General features: G+C 43.7%; 1 protein-coding gene across 11 annotated transcripts in view; it reads right to left on the bottom strand.

Annotated features, from left to right (window-relative positions):
• LOC129631272 (zinc finger protein 665-like) overlaps positions 1-20,998 on the bottom strand; it is a 33,427-nt gene extending 12,429 nt beyond the window's left edge. Inside the window, exons 1-6 of one of the 11 annotated variants that reach the window (XM_055552172.1) lie at positions 20,863-20,998; positions 20,484-20,586; positions 18,454-18,512; positions 16,611-16,692; positions 4,587-4,658; positions 3,215-3,297 (exon numbers count right to left, since the gene is read on the bottom strand). In XM_055552172.1, coding sequence (XP_055408147.1) covers positions 3,215-3,229 — 15 coding nt within the window. In that variant the 5' untranslated portion in view covers positions 3,230-3,297; positions 4,587-4,658; positions 16,611-16,692; ... (1 more) ...; positions 20,484-20,586; positions 20,863-20,998. The other 10 variants (XM_055552165.1, XM_055552163.1, XM_055552169.1 and 7 more) reach the window with 10 other exon arrangements.
• Between the last annotated feature and the right edge of the window lie 200 nt (positions 20,999-21,198).

Below are 21,198 nucleotides of genomic sequence, written 5' to 3'. Positions count from 1 at the left end.
ATCTTAAGAAACATCATGATAGGAAGGAAACATTCAATACATTCCTTCTGAAATTAGAGCGGCATGAAAGGAGCAGTCCAGGGGACCTGTCTTTCACCAGTATATGATGCACATGAGCAGGGGCCACCAGAAGTAACAGGAAGAAAATCCCAGGGTAAGAGACACAGAGTTTGTCAGAGAGGTGAAACAGGTAGTACTCACGTTTGTGAGGACATGGAAAGGTGAAAAGTGAAAGGATGGAAAAACATAGAACATCCTAAAGAGAGCAGGGGAGACTGTTATATCAGACAAAATAAACTGAAGAAAAAAAAAGTGCAATGAGATAAATATTGTATAATGATAAAATGGTCAATTTACCAATAAGCTGGAACAAGTAAAAATATATATACATCTAACATTAAATATCTCAGAAAAATGAAGCAAACATTGAACAGGCATGTACAGATCACACGACCCAACAGAAGCATAAAACACATGCATCTCAAGGACACATAAAGCATTCTCTATGAGACACCACATGTTAGGCCAAAATTAACCATTTTAAGAGACTGATACCAGAAAAGTATCTTCCCTAACAACAACGAAATAAACACAAGAAGAAAAGAAAATTCCTCAAATGTGGACATTAAACAGATCATTCTTACACCACAAATGGGTGTAAGAAAAAAATCACAAATTTTTAAATACATGGATGAAAACGAAAAGACAACATCACAAATTTATAACACACAGAGAACACTGTACTAAAAGGAAAGTCTGAACTGTTAAATGCATACAGTAAAAAAGAGAAAAGATCTGAAATCTATTTTTAGACCTCTAGGAAGCAGAAAATGGAAAATAAACTAAACTCGTTTAGCAGAAGGAAACATGTAAATAAGAAAGATTAAGCCAGAGATACAACAGAAAGTAGAAAAATATAAAAATCAACAAACCAAGAGTTGATGTTTTGAAAAAAACTGTATAGGAAAACCCCCACCTAGACTAAGGAAAAGAGAAAAAAAGATTCAAGTAACTAGAAACAGATATGAAACAGGAGTGAATACAAATGAGGTCAAAGAAAGTTTCTAAAGATAAGGAAGTACTATGACCAATAATGCCTATAAATGACAGAATATAGGAGATACTGGCAAATTCTCAGAAACATACAAACTCTTTTACTTATTAAGAAATAAAAAAAGTGAGAAGTGTTGAAAGTGAAAGTGTTAGCCACTCAGTCGTGTCTGACTCTTTGTGACCTCATGGACTGTAGCCCACAAGGCTCCTCTGTCCATGGAATTTCTCCAGACAAGAATACTGGACTAGACAGCCATTCCTTTCTCCAGGGAATCTTCCGACCCAGGGATAGAACCTGGGTCTCCCTCACTGCAGGCAGATTCTTTATGATTTGAGTCACCAGGGAAGCCCATTATAACTAGAGAGATTTAAAAAGTAGTCAGAAACCTCTAAGAAAAATACAGGACCAAATTCTACCAAACATTTACAAAAGAATTACCACTAACCCTGTAATTCTATGGAGCAAGCATGATTCTAATGGTTTGCTGATTTCCCAAAGACACAAGAAAGGAAAACTAGAAACCAATACCCCTGATGAATACTGATGCAAAATTAAAATACTTGCAAACCAACTTCAACACATATTAAAAAGATCTGGAGAAACAGACACAGAGATCAGACGGAGGGGGGAGGGGAGGAAGGAGAGAGTGAGATGTATGGAGAGAGTAACATGGAAACTTACATTACCATATATAAAGTAGAGAGCCAATGTGAATTTGTTGACTGACTCAGGGAACTCAAACAGGGGCTCTTTAACAACCTACAGGGGTGGGATAGGGAGGAAGATGGGAGGGAGGGCACATATGTATACCTATGGCTGATTCATGTTGGTATTTGGCAGAAAACAACAACTTCTGTAAAGCAATTATCCTTCAATTAAAATAATTTAAATAAATAAAAAGATCTGACACCATAACCAAACGGATTTTATTCATATAAGGCAAGGAGAAGTCAACATACAAAAATCAATTAATATGACACACTACATTAACAGATTAAAGGGGAAAAAAACAGGATAATCTCGATGCAGGAAAAACCATTCGACAAAACTTTGACAACCTTTCAAGATGGAACACTCAACAAACTACAAACAATACATTATACCAACATCAACATAATAAATGCCATTACGAAAAGAGCACAACAATGGGGAAAGAATGAAAGCTTTTCTTCTGAGGCCAAGAAGAAGGCAAGGACGCACACTCTGCACTACAATTCAACAAAGCACTGAAACCCTTACAGCAATTAGATGAGAAAAAGAATTCAAAGGTGCCCAAATTGAAAAAGAAGTAAATTTATCTTCTTTCCCACAAGACAAAGTTTCATCAGTAAAAATCATAAAGAAACTTAAACATAAACATAAAGAAAACATAACGAAAATTACAAAAGAAAACATGCTATATGAAAGATACAAAGAAAACATAAAGAAAATTACAAAAGAAACATGCTATATGAAAAAAGATTCTTTAACAACCACACAAAGGATCAATCAACCAATTAATTCATTATCAAAACTGCCATGACAATCTTTATAGAAGCAGAATAAAACATGCTGAAAGTCATAGAACTATTCAAAGAGCAAACAGCAAAACTCTTGAAGAAGGAAGATGGAGGTCTTTGTATTTCAACACCTATTACAAGGCAATCAAGGTGATGTGGTACTGGTATAAAAACAAATAAACCAACTGAACAGAACACAGTACTCAGACATAATTCTTTGTGTATATGTAAAGTATATTCACAAGGATGTCAAGATACACAAAAGGGAAAGCACAGGCTCAACTGATCTGATTCCCAGATTTGACCAGCTTTTGTGCATACTAACACTTGACTTCCACATGCAGTTTCCTTACCCTGGTTGACAGCAGACAGTGCATCCAGATAAGCCCTAAGCAATCCCTGCTGTCCAACAGCACTGAGACCCCATCGTCAACCTGTGGGTGAGAAGCCCTGCCCAGGATGCTGCCCAGGGGAGCCTCCTCACAAGGGCCAGGTCACCGGGTCATGGGGAGATGGGATCTAAGTGGAGACCACAGGGCCTGAGGGAAGGCCCTGGGTGAGTGTGCATGTACAGGAGGCACACAGGACACTCCAGAGTCAGACACGATTAGCGAGTCCAGAGAAGGGCATTTCAGGAAGGACAGACTAAATATGACCTTACCTGAGAAAGAGCCATGCCTCACTCCTTTTCTTTCCTCTTCCTTAACTTCAGGGCTTCCTCAGGCAACACGAGTCTTCAGAGGTCTATCAACAAAGTTGAAAACATGCTGTTTAATGCTTAGAGTCAACACATCCCCTTCCTGAGCCCCAACCACACACACAGCGAAGCCCTCTCCATGAAGAACAGACAGTCCCCCGTGGCCACTGTCTCAGGAGGGACTCAGGATAGTCAACTCCCGCAGAGAGACCACCATGGGACTTTCCCACACTTTCCCTCAGATCACACTTCCCTCCTGGTGAGGCCTCATGTACACAGCAGCAGGATGCACCTCCGCTGACCAGGCAATCTCCTTCAGGTCACACAGCAGGCCCTGATCCATCCCCACTCAGAACAGAGCATCCCCTCCTCAGCCAAGATCTCAGCCCTCAGGACCGGGAGGACTCAGAGTCCTGATGCTCAGTGAGGGATCCAGACTGGAATCAACTGGGGCATCTTAAACATTCTCAAGCTGTGGACCAACACAAACTACCTGAAGGGGAATCTCTGGTCAGAGGGTACAAAACATGTGTGTCGGGAGCCGCGTTAGGCATTACTGACAAAATGGAGGTAAGGCCCCAACCCCCTCTCCTTGTCCCGCAGGCATGGACCTGGGATGAAGGAGTTAGGTCTTGTGATCCTGATTTGTTTTTTCATTTCCTAGGTTGAGTTGACTGAAAAGAATGTTAAGGTGCTTATTGTCCTTGAGAGGAGCATGAGAAGGCACAAAGCCTTCTGCAGTTGTGCCCAGAGAAGAATCCATAAAGTTAACCATTGACATTTGTTCAAGGATCTTTACAAAGAGTGTTCCAGGATGAGCACGTAGGCTGCAGCTTGAGGCCATGGGAAGGATTGTCATCTGAGACCTATTTGTGAGGGAAATGTTTATGGCAAAGGAAGTTTGCTGAATTTAGGGTTTAGGAATAATTAAGAATAGTTAGAAGCTAAAAATTTAAGGAATGTTGTAGTGCTAGCGTATTTTACTATAGCTTATAGAGATTAGGAATTTCAGAGATATTAATAGCTAGAAGCCATTTCAGGAGATAGTGAGCTTAGGATGCTAGGGGCAAACAGGATTTACAAAGATAAGAAATAAACTGAGGAATGTGGTATGCAGCCCAGACATAAGCATGAGTTACAATGTAATCACAAGTTAAAGTAAACAGGATTCTGAGAGAATCGCTGAAGCAGAAACTCTGTTTGAAGGGCAACAATGTTTTATGGAGACAATAAATCTGGGTGAAGGGAAACTTAAAATGCCCTGACCTCTGACCTAATGCTTTTGTCAAAGTATAAAAGAGAACCTGAAGCTTGAAATAAACATGCAGTCCCGTACCTTGAGTCAGAGGCTGCATCATTCTCCACTGACACTGCTCATCTCTTCAGGCTGATTCCCTGGCTGCTGGAGCTGGACTCCGGCACATGTGTATGCAAAATGCATCATCAATGAAACGTGAAGCCTGGACTGAGCACCATTCAGAGGAGAAAAGCACCCCCCACCTCTTTTTCTTTCCCAGCCTTACTAAGGTGTAACTAACAAAAATGGTATAAATATACTGTGTACAAACTGATCCTATCATAGACTTATACACTGAATAATTATTATACTCGAGTAAGTTACATGTCCACCTATGAGTAAACTGTATTATTTCTCTCTGGGCGAATTTCAAGGATATAGAAACACTACGGGCAGCATGCAGTACCTCAGATCCCCAGAACTTACTTATTTTACAACTGAAAATCTCTACTCTTTGACTACCAGTGCCCCATTTCTCCTTCCACTCAGCTCCTGGTAACAGCCTTATTACTCGATGGCTCTATGAGCTTGACAATTCTAGTTTCTACATAGTGTCTGTCCTCCTTTGTGGGGCTTATTTAACTTGGTATAATGTTCCCTAGGTTCATTCATTCTGGCATAAATGCAGGATCCTTGATTTTTATATTTATATACAGAGAAAAAATAGTTCATGAATATACAGTATATAATAAATACTTCCATACCACACTTTTGTTACCTATTCTTTTGTCAAGAGACATCTGGGTTGTGTCTATGCCTTGGCTACTGCAAATCCAGTCACACTCATGGGACTGTGGACATATCCCTGAAAAACTGATTGCTTTTCCTTTGGATATCTGTCAGAAATGGCTTTGACAGACTGTAGGCCTGTTCTATATTAATTTGTTAAGGAACTTCCATTTTATTTTCCAACATAGCAGTACCATTTACATTACCACCAACAGTGCAGTTAAGATTCCATGTTTTCTGTACTGTGCCTGTATGTGTGCTTATTTGGGGAGGGACAGGAGTGGATAACAGAATGCAGCCTGGCAGCAAGACAGTTGCAGCTGCATCTTCTAGAGGACAAGCCTCCAGGCTGCAGATCACTGTGGCATTGCTGCCCTCTGATTTTTTGGAGCCATCCTCCCCTACATCACAGGACTTTATGACTCTTCTCAGGTTGGGCCCAGAGATCCCTACCGAGCAGGACCACCTTATAACAAGCATTCTGTGATCTTAACCTTAGTAGTCCTATTTTCCCAGCGGGACTCAAACAAACTTACAAATTTTCATGGTGTCCAACAGAGTGTCCACAGAGCCCACAATGAGCCTCTAACCCTCTTATACAAACACAAAGCATTCCAAGCCCTGATAACTCATGCATGAGGCAAATACAAAAGAGGACACCCAAGGATTCACAGACACAAGACCCCATATTTTCATTTACAGTGAGTGATCCAGGTCAAACACCGAAATTTCCAGACTATGAAAAAGACGGATCATTCCAATGATGCACATGGCCCACTGACACCTTAGCATCTTCAAAGGAAACACTCCAGATTCTCTTGGTATCTTCCCAAATGCACATGAACCTTTCTTCACCGGCAACCCCAAGTACACAATGATACCAAAGTTGATGCAAAAAATGACCTGAGATTTTCCCTGTTACTCTATGGTGCCTGCCTGCTAAAAGAGCCAACAAAACCCAGGGAGTGGAGTGGATGCTGGGGGCACCTGCTAGAACCAGCCCCTCAAGCCCAAGGCTCCCATCCTCCTACACCCACAGGTGCCTGTGGGCTCAGCCCAGGCCACAGTTCTAACAGTGGAAAAGACTTGGCTGAATTCCACATCCTTCATTGGTGCTCACGTGTGGTCACGAGTTGTCAAATCAAACCTCTGCAGGCAAGTGTCAGCCTCAGCACTGCTGTCCTGGGAACACGAGCTAAGCATTGGAACCTCAAACCATTCCATGCGGGCTCTCCAATAAACCCGCTCCCAGGTTCTCCAGCCTGAACTGAGACATTCTTTTCCAACAGATCCACACCTGCCTTGTCCCTGCAACTACACTTGGGATGAGCGCACGCTCCATTCACTGGGCTCACCTTGATGCCCCCAAGTACTGTCACAAGCCTCCTGCAGACCCCACCAGGCTCCCTCCGCTTTCCCCATTTGTCTACCTCTCCTCTCTGCATGACTGGACTAAGCAAGGCTAAAGCACACCGGGGTTTCTTGGCAAAGGGGATCATAAGAGGAGTGCCCAAGAGCTACCACCGAAAGGACACTGAACATTCAGTATGAAAATCAAGAGACTGGCCCTCCTGGGAAAGTCTGCCACCACCTGGGGACACTATGGAGTCCAGGTACAAAGGTATTTGAGATGAGGAAGTCTCAAAGCAAGGGTCTCCAGGTCTCATTATCTCCTGTTTTCTCCACCCACACCCACTTGGAATATATTCTACCTCTTGGGGGGTGCAGGGGGGTGGGGGTGGGCAGCATCTCCTTCCTGCCCCATTAGGTTTTGGATTTCTGCTCATCCTTAGCACACTGAAATCACAATCGCTGACACTGAGCACATGAACTCCTAGATGGCACAGCTGCTGTCCACGATGGTGACTGGTCCCTGGATGGACAGAGCTTAGATCTGGGGGCTGCAGAGGACTAAACCCAACAGACTAAACATGGGGATATCTTAGCTCACTGCTTGAAGACACAAGTTCTGTAGGGCTTTTCAGGATTTCCTATATTTCTTAACCCTCCTTTTGAGTAATTAAGTAATCACATGGGGTAAAGATCAATTACAACTGAAATGTCCAGAACATGGGAAACATCTTCATCACCTGCCCTGTTCTCTTGGTCTTTCCTGAGGATTATTCAGCCCAACCCATAGTCCGGTCATCTAAAGACATTTCCAGCATCAGGTACTGCAGCGACACTGGGAAGAAGAGGAACACTATGAGCCCTAAAAAGAGGGGAACCAGGAAGGACTCAAATTAACCCATGAAGAAGGGCATTAATTTCTGCTGAGGGCAACTGATACAGAGGCAATAAACCTGGGTAACATGAGAGAGACTGTTAGGAGGGGATGGGGAGACCTCTCTGAGCCTAGACTTGAAGGGTGACAAAGGGCCTCAGCCAGGGTGACCTGAAGGTGAGAAAAGGAACTACGATGTCAGACAGAAATGGTTTTGGTATTTGGAAACAGAGAAAAGGTAAATGAGGCCAGGACAGGCTGAACCATGAGCAAAGGGTCAGCTCCCAGGATGAGGCTGGAGACACTTACAGGGCCCTGAGCTTGACAGAGGGCTGTGGAGCCACAGCAAGGAGTCAAGCGTTTGTCCCAAGAACACATGAAAGCCAGTGGAGGTCTGAAAGTCAGGACGTAAAAAAAAAATCTCCCTTCAGATTTAGCCTTATTCATAGAAGTCATCTAATTCTGAGCCTGTGATCCTGCCTCCATCCTACAGTTTTCCTTTTCGTTTTTCATTGAGGGAGGACTGGGATCTATTTAAAATTCTAATTACCACCAGAAACTCCCTCCAACCCAGAACTACCACACACAGACACATAGCCAATTTGGCTAATCATTTCAGGGGTCAGTGTTGCTCACGCTCAGAGTTTCCAGTCTAGTCTCTCATCTCCATGTTACAAGTGGGCTCCCTCAGGCCCAGAGAGAAGCCGTTTATGAGAAGGTCTGAGCTGAGTAAAGAGAACTGGGTATAACTGAATAATGAAATGGGAGGCTGAAGGGCAAGGGGGCCAAGTTAGTCCTTATTGCCCATCCCATTTAAGACCAGGAACATCTGTCATGTATCTGAGCAAAAGAAACTTTTCTTTCAAGATTGGGTCAAAGTGATACCAAGCAGGTAATTCTTTATTATAAGACTGCAGTAAAATATTTTAAAAATACAGAATTGCAAATATATATCCACTGGTACAAAAAACAGTGTAAGGGGTCAGCTTAGAAATAGGATCTGAGCAATCTTTTTCATTATGAATAGAGAGGCTCTGTTGGAAGGTTCCAGGTCAATCCAGCCCATCCTTCCTCATTTGCACAGAAAAGTAAAAAAGGGACCTGAGGGAAACATCTTCATATCATCACACAGCTCACTTTTTTTTTTTTTTCCACTGATCATAGAAAATGGAGAAAACAGACCACTAGACTAACCAGTTAAACTAGGTGTTTTTTTTTTCTTTTTTTGAAAGGAAAGAATGAAGCATGTTGGGAGCCGCATTAGGCATTACTGACAAAATGGAGGCACGGCCCCAACCCTTTCTCTTTGTCCTGCAGGCACGGAACCAGGATGACGAGGTTAAGCTTTGTGATTCTGAGTTGCTTTTTCCTTTCCTCGGCTGAGTTGACTGAAAAGAATATTAAGGTGCTTACTGGTCTTGAGAGGAGCATGCTAATGCTAAGTCGCTTCAGTCGTGTCCAACTCTGTGCAACCCCATAGATGGCAGCCCACCAGGCTCCGCCATCCCTGGGATTCTCAAGGCAAGAATACTGGAGTGGGTTGCCATTTCCTTCTCCAATGCATGAAAGTGAAAGTGAAGTCGCTCAGTCATGTCCGACTCTTAGCGACCCCATGGACTGCAGCCTACCAGGCTCCTCTGTCCATGGATTTTCCAGGCAAGAGTACTGCATGAGAAGGCACAAAGCCTTCTGCAGCTGTGCTCAGCAAATAATTCATAAAGTTCATCATTGACATTTGTTCAAGGACTTTTACAAAAGAGTGTTCCAGGGTGAGCACACAAGTCGCAGCTTGAGGTCATGGGAAGGATTGCTATCTGAAGCCTATTTGTAAGGAAAGTGTTTTTGGCAAAGGAGTTTGCTGAATTTAGGGCTTAGGAATATTTAAAATAGTTAGAGCTAAAGATTTAAAGAATATTGTAATCTTAGCATATTCTACTATAATTTATAGAGATTAGGGACTTTAGAGATATTAATAGCTAGAAGCCCTTTCTAAGAAATAGTGAGCAAGGATACTAGGGGCAAACAGGACTTAGAAAGATAAGAAATAAACTGAGGAATGTGGTATGCAGCCCAGACATTAGCATGAGTTACAAAGTATTCACAAGGACACCAGAGAAGTAAAGAAGAGAATTGCTGAGGCAAGAACTCCTTTTGAGGGGCAACAATGATTTATGGAGACAACAAATCTGGGTCAGGGGGAACTGAAAATGTCAAACCCCTGACCTCATGTTTTCGTAAAAGTATAAAAGAGAATCATAAGCTTGAAATAAATAGGCAGTCCAAGAAAACTGAGAGGCTGTCCCATTTCACGCCCACACTGCTCACCCCTTCAGGTTGAATCCCTGGCTGCTGGAGCTGGACTCCGGTAGAAGCATTTTATTTTATTGGTTTTATCATGTTAAATGTTCTTTTATTTTCCAATTTCTCAAAGAAATGCCTTTAATTTCATAAGATCTAATGTCATACCTCCATTATTCTCTGGTAAAGAGCTAAGACCAGAAATATCCATTTGTGTGTGCACACATAACAACGTACAAACAATTCATGTCTTTGGTAAAACCACAGTTGAAAATATGTCTGTTTTATTACACGATGTTGAGAGGGTAACAGGCAGGAAGGCCAGGGGGTCTCCAAATGGAGGAAAAAGGCTTCAAGTGTCAGACATTTTTATCTCTCTTAAGCGGCAGGAGGAAATAAACTAGTGATATTTTTTTTCCTTCTCTATACAAACTTAAAAGGAGGTTTCTCTTAAAATACTGTGTTGTCATACTGACACCTGGGGTCAGACTCTCAAGACAATCAGGACTGAAGGTGCCCAGGGGTCCCCACACAAGCTCCTGTCCTAATTGCACCTGAGGAACCCCAAGTATTAATAACTGTGGGGGGCCAATCCGTCGATTTCTTTTTAGATACTGGGGCAAGTTACTCCGTGCTTACTGAAGCCCATGGCCCACTTCCCTCCCAATCCGCTTCTGTAATGGGACTGTCTGGATGAGCCAAAGGGTATTATTTCAGTTATTCTTTACACTGTAACTGAGATTCTGTGCTATTTTCACACGAGTTTCTGATTGTGCCAGAGTCTCCGTCACCCCTTTTAGGGAGGAATATACTGATCAGTTTTCATTCCGATCCCAAAGAAAGGCAATGCGAAAGAATGCTCAAACTACCACACAATTGCACTCATCTCACATGCTAGTAAAGTAATGCTCAAAATTCTCCAAGCCCGGCTTCAGCAATATGTGAACTGTGAACTTCCTGATGTTCAAGCCGGTTTTAAAAAAGGCAGAGGAACCAGAGATCAAATTGTCAACATATGCTGGATCATCAAAAAAGCAAAAGAGTTCCAGAAAAACATCTATTTCTGCTTTATTGACTATGCCAAAGCCTTTGATTGTGTGGGTCACAATAAACTGGAAAATTCTGAAAGAGATGGGAATACCGTACCACCTGACCTGCCTCTTAAGAAATCTGTATGCAGGTCAGGAAGCAACAGTTAGAACTGGACATGGAACAACAGACTGTTTCCAAATAGGAAAAGGAGTACGTCAAGGCTGTATATTGTCACCCTGCTTATTTAACTTATATGCAGAGTACATCATGAGAAACGCTGGGCTGGAAGAAGCACAAGCTGGAATCAAGATTGCTGGGAGAAGTATCAATAACCTCAGATATGCAGATGACACCACCCTTATGGCAGAAAGTGAAGAGGAACTCAAAAGCCTCTTGATGAAAGTGAAAGTGGAGAGTGAAAAAGTTGGCCTGAAGCTCAACATTCAGAAAACGAAGATCATGGCATCCAGTCCCATCACTTCATGGGAAATAGATGGGGAAACAGTGGAAACAGTGTTGGACTTTATTTTTTGGGGCTCCAAAATCACTGCATATGGTGACTGCAGCCATGAAATTAAGACGCTTACTCCTTGGAAGGAAAGTTATGTCCAACGTAGACAGCATATTCAAAAGCAGAGACATTACTTTGCCAATAAACGTCTGTCTAGTCAAGGCTATGGTTTTTCCAGTGGTCATGTATGGATGTGAGAGTTGGACTATGAAGAAGGCTGAGGGACAAAGAATTGATGCTTTTGAACTATGGTGTTGGAGAAGACTCTTGAGAGTGCCTTGGACTGCAAGGAGAGCCAACCAGTCCATTCTGAAGGAGATCAGCCCTGGGATTTATTTGGAAGGAATGATGCTGAAGCTGAAACTCCAGTACTTTGGCCACCTTATGTGAAGAGTTGACTCATTGGAAAAGACTCTGATGCTGGGAGGGATTGGGGGCAGAAGGAGAAGAGGAAGACAGGATGAGATGGCTGGATGTCATCACTGACTCGATGGACATGAGTCTGAGTGAACTCCAGGAGTTTGTGATGGACAGGGAGGCCTGCCATGCTGCGATTCATGGGGTCACAAAAAGTCGGATACGACTGAGCGACTGAACTGAACTGATACTGAACAAGGTCCATGCCTCTTTTTTCATAAATATGGAGCCCTCCCTTTCTCTCCCTTTAGTTGAACAAAATATAAATCCTAGAGTATGGGCTGATGAAAAATCTGTGGGTCAAGCACAAAATGCTATTCCTGTAGTTGTCAAGCTCAAAGACCCACACTTATTTCCACATAAGAAGCAGTATCCACTGAAACCTGAGGTGAAGGAAGGGTTAAAACCCATCATCGAAAATTTAAAGGAGCAGGGACTATTAGTTTCCTGTAACAGTCCATGCAACACTCCTATTTTGGGTATAAAGAAATCAAATGGTAAATGGAGACTAGTTCAAGATTTATGAATAATAAATGAGGCTGTAGTTCCTTTACAACCCATGGTGCCTAATCCTTATACTCTATTGTCTGAAATTCCTGAACGAGCCAAATATTTCTCAGTAATTGACTTGAAAGATGCTTTCTATTCTGTGCCTTTGGCGGAGGAAAGTCAATTTCTATTTGCCTTTGAAGACCCTACGCCGCCAGCTTCTCAGTTAACCTGGACAGTTTTGCCCCAGGGATTTCGTGACAGTCCTCACTTATTTGGACAAGGTTTGTCACGGGATCTACAAAACTTTAATAGCTTCGAAGTGGTGGTGTTACAATATGTAGATGATATTTTGTTCTGTGCTGAGACAGAGGAAGCTTGTTCAGGAGCCTCAGAAGATTTCTTAAACTTTCTGGCAGGCTGCAGTTATAAGGTATCAAGAGAAAAGGCTCAGCTTTGTCAACAATCACTTACATATCTGGGCCTAATCATATCAGAAGGGACTAGGGCCATAGGCCCTGAGAAAATTAAACCCATACTAAATCATCCCCTACCTATGACTTTAAGACAATTGAGAAGATTTCTGGGAATCACAGACTACTGTCATATTTGGATTCCGGGTTATGGGGAACTTGCCCGACCTTGTATAAACTTAGAGCTGAAACTCAGCAGGCCCCAAAAGACAAACTGGTTTGGTCTCCAGATACTCAAAAGGCTTTTTAAGGTTCTTCAGACTGCCCTCCTGCAAGCTCCCGCTTTGAGCTTGCCCACAGGGTCAGGATTTAATTTGTTTGTCACTGAAAGAAAAGGTATTGCCTTGGGAATTTTGACACAAGCCTGAGGCCCACACCAGCAACCTATTGCTTATCTACGCAGAAAATCAGATGTAATTTCATGTGGGTGGCCCCACTGCCTAAGAGTAATTGGGGCAGCGGCTTTATTAGCACCTGAAGCTTTAAAAATAATTAATGGACAAAATCTTACTGTACTCACTTCTCATGATGTGAGAGGAATCTTAAATTCTAAGGTTAATATTTGGATGACAGACAGTAGACTTCTTAAATATCAGTCATTGTTGTTAGAAGGACCAGTAACTAAGCTTAAAGTATGTGGAAATTTAAATCCTGCCACTTTCCTTCCTGAGAAGGAAAATGAAACATCTGATCATGATTGTTCCCAATTTCTAACTTTAAACTATGCAGCTTGGGAAGATCTAATGGATACCTCATTAGACAATCCTGACATGGAAATATTTACAGATGGCAGCTCTTTTGTTTGGGATGGAAAGCATAAAGCAGGTTATGCCTTGGTGACTGCTGAATAGGTTTCAGAAACAAAATCTCTCCCCCAGGAAACCAGTGCTCAGTTAGCGGAGCTTGTGGCTCTGACCTGAGCTGTAGAGTTAAGCAAAGGGCAGCGAGTAAATATCTACCTGGATTCTAAGTATGCTTCTTTGACTTTACATGCTCATGCTGCATTATGGAAAGAAAGTTTAAAACAGCAACAGGAGAACCTATTATGCATTTCAGAGAGATCCAGAGACTTTTAACTGCTATATATTGTCCTAAAGAAGAAGCTGTTATGCATTGCAAAGGGCACAGCAGGGATGGGAGTAAAGCAGCTGAAAGTAATCAGCTGGCTGACTGTCAAGCCAAAAAAGCAGCACTTTAGGAAACCCCTTCACTGCAGAGGCCTTTGATCTGGACAGGTCTATGGAACAGGAAAAACCACACAATATACTGAGGAAGAATTAGAAAGATATGAGAAAAGAGGAACTAAGATTACAGATAACGGATGGTTACAGTCCGAGGATGGACGATTAATAATTCCTGAAAATGCTCAATGGAAAATTCTTAAGGGTTTACACCAGAGTTTTCATTTGGGTGCACAGAGTACTTACCAAATGGCTTTGCGTTTGTTTGAAAGTAAAAATGTAATGAAAACTTTAAAGAACATATCAAAACGTGTGAGGTTTGTCAGAAAAATAACCCAAAGACTGAGAACCTAGCAATATCTGGATTACAACGAAGTGGAAAGTATCCTGGAGAGGGCTGGGAAATTGATTTTACTCTTATGCCTAAAGCTAATTGATATTCTTGCTTACAAGTTTGGGTAGATACTTTTACTGGATGGATTGAGGCTTTTCCCTGTCGTAGTGAGCAGGCTAAGGAAGTTATACTGATTTTAATCCATGAAATTATCCCCAGGTTTGGGCTGCCACGGAGCCTTCAGGAGTGACAATGGCTCCACATTTAAAGCTGCTGTAACTCAGGGGGTATCTAAAGCTCTAGAAATAGAATATCACTTACACTGATAAATGAAGATTGGGAGACCCCAATCTTCAGGAAAGGCTGAAAAAGCTAATGACATTATCAAAAGACATCTGTGCAAATTAACTCAAGAGATGCAGGACAACTGGATTAAAGTCCTACCCATAGCTTTAGTGAGGGCTCAAACTGCCCCCAAAAAGGAGGGACTGTCCCCCTTTGAATCTATTTATGGAAGGCCTTTCTTGTGCACAGACATCGTTATAGACCCTGAAGCCTTGGAATTAACTAGTTATGTAACTCAGCTCTCAGCTTTTCAACAGGCATTAACAGAACTCCGGGAGATGACTCCTGACTCAGCCTCTGAGTCAAGCAAGCCTCTATTTGAGCCAGGAACCCAGGTCCTCATAAAAACATTGGGATCTGGGGGCCCATTCCTCAAGCCCCTCTGGGAAGGCCCTTACCAGGTTATTCTTTCTTCTCCCACAGCTGTCAAAGTGCCAGGAATTGATTTGTGGGTACATCACACTTGAGTTAAGAGGTGGCACCCTGACCAGAACTAAGTGACTTCATTTTATGTCTTTACTTTCTATGCTCTGACTTTGTACTTTTCAGATAGGCCTGTAATCTATGTGAGCCTACTTCTGCTGACTCCAAAAATCCTGAGTGTGCCGTTTGATCCTCAAGACAATGCCTTCCTGTCCTGGGCTCACCCCTACGCTGCATTCCACAATTGGTCTAACTGCTGGGTCTGCGGAGCACGCCCCTCTTCATCAGTGAAAGGCTTCCTGTGGTGGACATCTCCACTTCAAGAAAAAGACTTTCTCCAAGTCTGCGAATACCTTTGACAACAATCATATGTGATGCCTCTTCTTCATCTGATGACATCTACTAACCCTAAAATGGACTGGTGCAACACTTTGTACTTTAACTATGGACATAACGTGACTTTTAATTTTGATTATACATTGTCTCGGTTTAATGACTATTGCGCTACACATAAGGCAAATGGGTCTGGATCTAATGGTTTTTTACCTGACGTTTATCAAATATGGGATGAGGTTATATGGCTAACTCCTGAAAAAGGACGTCTAGTATCTACTGCCCCTATATGCTGGGAACAAACAGAGCCATACCCAAAAGTTGGCCAACTACTTAATTACAATGATTGGAAACAATTGGGATTTTTGCCTCAGGAAATATGCAATGTAATCATTCCTGCGTTTTCCAACCCCAATTCAGGTCCTCCCTTGTCTGGCCAGGCACTAATTGGGATTGGATATCTCAGTCAGCTGGCTTGCTCCAAACGGGACCTATTGGATATGCGGCTCTCACCTATGGCCATGGCTTCCCCTTGGTTGGATAGGGAGATGCATCCTGGGTCTAGCCTTTACTCACGGCTTTGTATTTTCAGAGCTTCCAGAAAAGCCTGCTAATTTACATCACCTTAAAACTCGGTGGGCAAGGTCTGTATTTCACTGGTACGATTATTTGGCTGAAGTCTTCGTTCCCTCTTTGGGAACTACAGATGTTATGCTACGAGTGGATGCTTTGACTAATTTTACTCAACAGGCATTACAAGATTCTCAAAAAGCTATTTCAGCTCTTAATGCTGAATAAGCACTAATTGGAAAGGTGGTTTTACAAAACAGATTGGCTTTAGATATTCTGACAGCTGCGCAAGGAGGAACTTGTGCCATTATTCATACCCAATGCTGTACATATACACCTGATATGAGCACTAATGTTACTCATTTTACTAAACACATGAACAAGATGACTGGGGCTATGGATATTCCTGAAGCCTCAACTGCCTCATTTTGGGAGATGTTAACTAGTGCCCCATGGTGGAAAACTATCTTACTTACAATAATTCTGATTGTTTTGTTTTTGCTGTTTGCTCCCTGCATCTGTAACTGTGTAACTGGATTTGTTTCTAGTTGCATGAAAGCTTTTAAGTGACAAATGGTTGTGTTAGGGGAAGCACACTGATTGAAACCGCCCACCTTGGCCAGGCACCATAGTAACCATTTGCATGAGTTGTTTTATGACAGGAGATCCTGATAAGGAATACGGAACTAATGAGCCACACCAACCTGAAGAGTTCGGGAAAGGTCGAAAGGAGACATGGAGTGTCTGTCCACTTCCCAGAATCCCTCTCGCTGGCATTCATCTTGGCTGAGCGATGTGTGCCCCACCAGGAAAGACTCCGAATTAGAATGATTGGCTAAAGACCACCCGGAAACTAATCTCATCACCATAAAACCCGAGACTACGAGCCACGTGGCAGAGCAATTCTCCTGGGTTCCCTTACCCTACTGGTCTCCACGCGGGTGCCCTTTCCCAATAAAATCTCTTGCTTTGTCAGCACACGTGTCTCCTCGGACAATTCATTTCCGAGTGTTAGACAAGAGCCCAGTTTCGGGCCCTGGCAGGGGTCCCCCTTCCTGCAATAGTTGGTCAAACTCCTGCTACTGCTGCAACTTCTTCCAACTACTATTTGGGGCCCCTGGATCAAACATCTTTGGTATGAGGGTTAGGAGAATATGTTGCCTCACCAATTTAGGGACAACGTCCCTTGTCAGCTCGAAAGCAGTTATGGAATGAGAACGATGCCCCTTTTCCCTAGGCAACATAATTCTAAAAGAAAAGGGGGCAATGAGACGGTAACAGGCAGGAAGGCCAAATGGAGGAAATAGGCTGCAAGTGTCAGACATTTTTATCTCTCTTAAGTGGCAGGAGGAAACAAACTAGTGGTATTTTTTTCCTTCTCTATACAAATTTAAAAGGTTTCTCTTAAAATACTGTGTTGCCATAATGACACCTGGTTTCACCTGAAGTTAACTATTCTCAAACCTTGAGTTTGAGTTAACCAATGCATTTTTCTTATGGAAATGTTTGTCTTAAGCTATGTTAATGGACTATGCATTTACCCCAGACTCTGTCTTCAAGTTGGTTCTGCCTAATGGCTCAGAACCTACTTCACAAACCAGTATGTTGTACTCAGATACTATTCCCCTAATCTATTTACACAAAACTATTTTTATGGTAATCTGCCCTTCTACAAGACTCAAGTTAATCATTTTATGGCCTGGGATGAATCATCTGGTGCCAAGATTATCCCAAAATGCATCTTATGGACCAGGGGCCTGGTGCCATTCTGAGTTTTAAAACATTCCTTTCCTTTATTAACAGACTGCTACTGACTATAATGACACCCACTCCAGTACTCTTGCCTGGAAAATCCCATGGATGGTGGAGCCTGGTAGGCTGCAGTCCATGGCGTCGCTAAGAGTCTAAGAGTCAGACACGACTGAGCAACTTCACTTTCCCTTTTCACGTTCATGCATTGGAGAAGGAAACAGCAACCCACTCCAGTATTCTCTCCCCCCTCCCCCCCCCACTCCAGTATTCTTGCCTGGAGAACCCCAGGGTCAGAGGAGCCTGTTGGGCTGCCGTCTATGGGGGTGCACAGAGTCGGACACGACTGACATGACTTAGCAGCAGCAGCAGCCCCCCCATTCTGAACCCTCTTCCACCTCCCTCCTCACCAGATCTCTCTGGGTTGTTCCAGAGCACTGGCTTTGGGTGCCCTGCTTCATGCATCAAACTTGCACTGATCATTCTATTTTACATATGGTAATTTACATGTTTCAATGCTCTTCTCTCAAATCATCCCACCCTCACCTTCTCCCACTGAGTCCAAAAGTCTGTTCTTTACATCTGTGTCTCCCTTTGTTGCCCTGCATGTAGGGTCACTGGTACCATCTTTCTAAATTCTATATATATGCATTAATATACAGTATTTCTCTTTCTCTTTCTGACTTATTTCACTCGGTATAATAGGCTCTAGGTTCATCTACCTCATTAGAACTGATAAACGAGGTGACATTTTTGTTAAGTATGGCACAAAATAGTCTAAGATGATTTACTACTTACCAAAGAAAATTTCAAATGTATGAGATGAAGGGAAGAAAGCACTCAGGCAAGGAATGGATCTGAAAAAAAGTTGAAACAAAAAACTGTGAATTATTTTTCATCTAAAAATCTGGTGTCAAAGTTTAAAACAATGTGGAGAATAACCATATTTAGAAAAGGATGATACGAGTAGAATACTGGAAACTAAAAAAGCTTATTTCTGAAGTTAAAAATGATTACAGAAACTGAATGAATTAAGACCTATTCCAAGCTACAAAAAGTACCATACAAAAAGAAAGGAGAAAATGTGAATCCGTTTAAAAAAAAAAGAAAAAAGTGTTACTTTAAAAACACTACCCAACAATGATACAGTGGATAAGAATCTGCCTGACAATGCAGGGGACATGGGTTCTATCCCTGGTTCAGGAAGATCCCACAAGTACAAGCAACTAAGCCTGTGCACAACTACTGAGCCTGTGCTTTAGAACCTGGGAGCCTCAACTCCTGAGCCCAGGGCACAGAACCGAAGACAGCACAGCCAAAAAATTAATTAAAAAAAAAAAAAAACTACCACAGAGTGACACTCTGTGAGTCATTTCTTGCCCCAGGTCTCTTCTTCCTTGACCTCTATCTCATGATAGGACAAGGGAAGGGGGTCACTCACAACTCAGTGAATCAAGCCACTGCCCCAGGCTCAACAGGGTTTGCAAATGAAAGTCATCTTCTGCCACAAGTAATAAAAAAAGACACAAGCCTTATAGACTGGAGTTTTTAAATTCTCAGCCTCCTCTGTATAACTAAAAAAATCATCTGTATCCAAACAACTGGCCACACCTGGATCGAGCTTATCTCTGTGTTCACCAAGCTCCTTATTTCATCTGGGTCTCGGTGTTTCTTTTTCTCCCCCTCTGCTCTCCTGTTGTTCCTGTCCTATTTCCTCCCTCACACGTGTCCTGTCCCAGGCTGCTGCAATTCGTTCCCCCTCGAAACGCTCTCTCTCCAACCTTCCTGAGCTTTTCAAAAATCCATACCTATGTCTGCCTCTTTCTTCCCCCATTTCCGCTCCCTCTCTGCGCTCCAGATTACTCCCCTTCTCTCGCTGTGACTCTCTCCCTTCCTCCCCACTCTCTGGTAGGCCATGTGGCTATGCTTCCTTCCAGCCCCTTTCTTCCTCTGCTCCTTACCTCTTTCTCTGCCAGCACCATGAAACCAGCCACCTCAGATTGAGACGCGAACCCTTGTGGCGGGACTCCAACCTGGTGAAAACACAACTCCGGACTCTAACCCAAGAGTCCTGGACTCAAACCCGGCCAAAACCCAGTTAGGGACTCTCCACGTCTGATGTCCCTCATCGCCCTTCGCCTCCCTGCTCCCATCACTGATACATGGCAGTTCTCCCTATGCTGTTTTCCAATCCCTGGAGATCTGGCTTTCTAATTTATTAATACTTTTCTATTTTACTCACTTGGCTATTTTCCCATGGACAGAGGAGCCTGGTAGGCTGCAGTCCATGGGGTCGCTAAGAGTCGGACACGACTGAGCGACTTCACTTTCCCTTTTCACGTTCATGCATTGGAGAAGGAAATGGCAACCCACTCCAGTGTTCTTGCCTGGAGTATCCCAGGGATGGGGGAGCCTGGTGGGCTGCCGTCTATGGGGTCGCACAGAGTTGGACAGGACTGAAGCGACTTAGCAGGAGCAGGAGCAGCAGCAGCCATTCTCAGTTTTCCTATTGGTTCTCCCTGATGCTTTTCTCCTCAGTTGCAGTTATTTCTCTCAGTCCTTCTGACTCTGCTTCTCCTGATCCTCCTGTCTCCTGAATTTACTGAGTGGGCCACAGAACGAGACGCCCCCGGACCGGAAGATCACCTTTTCCGACCGAGCCGAATTGGGCATGGAACAGCACTGGCTGTCACATGGCTGGCACAGGTCACCTACCCTATGCGGGGTGAGGGGACGGGCTGACAGGAAAGGGGCCTGCTGCTGGGCAGAAGGACCGGCCTCAGGAGACGCGAGGACAGACGGGCTGAGAGGGAGCGGGGCGGACTCACCGGAATCCCGGGACCTGGGAGAGGGCGCGCGGCCTATCTGGGCTCTGCCTCCAGCGGTCGAGAAGACGACGCGGCGGGCGCGACTCCAACTCGCGAGAGAGGGCTTTATTTGGCGAGGCCAGAGGTTAAAAAAGGGTTTTAAGCAGGAAAATGTCGCCAGAGGCGGTGTCTACGCGGACCGAGGGCCGAAACCGCCTCAGTAACACGTAAAACCCAAACGAAAAAATGACTGGTCCGCAACGGTAGCGGCAGCGTTTATTCGGGGCCGCGTACTGGGTACCAGGGCTTTCAGGTCGCTGGCAATTCCCACACCAAGAGGACGAGTGAGCGGGGGGGGGGGAGGTGGGGATTGGAGGGGTGGCGAGCTCTGCAAACTTACTTTAGAAGGAAGCTTAGGCGCCGCTCGGGCACCTCGGCTCCGCATTCTCCAACTTCCGGCTCTGTGTGAAAGGGCTTTTGGTATTAGAGCCGCGGCTTCCGACCAGGGGCGGGGCGAGCACCGGCTGTGCGCAGAGTTTGTGGGAGGGGCGGGCCGCGGAGGGGGGTGGGGCCTGTTACCTTGACAGCTTTAAGTTATCTTCTGTAACACTGCTCAGGTAACAACTTCAAGGTATGTCGGAAGCCAAGCTACTTCCTCTTAAGACTAAAAGGGTTTATTCTCAATAAAAAGCTGTTTTTCACAGCATGTTGTGCTCAGATCCTGCTAGTGAGGCTG

This window comes from Bubalus kerabau, chromosome 17 (assembly GCF_029407905.1).
Source record: "Bubalus kerabau isolate K-KA32 ecotype Philippines breed swamp buffalo chromosome 17, PCC_UOA_SB_1v2, whole genome shotgun sequence".
NCBI lineage: Eukaryota > Metazoa > Chordata > Mammalia > Artiodactyla > Bovidae > Bubalus > Bubalus kerabau.
This window is presented reverse-complemented; position numbering and strand designations above follow the sequence as displayed.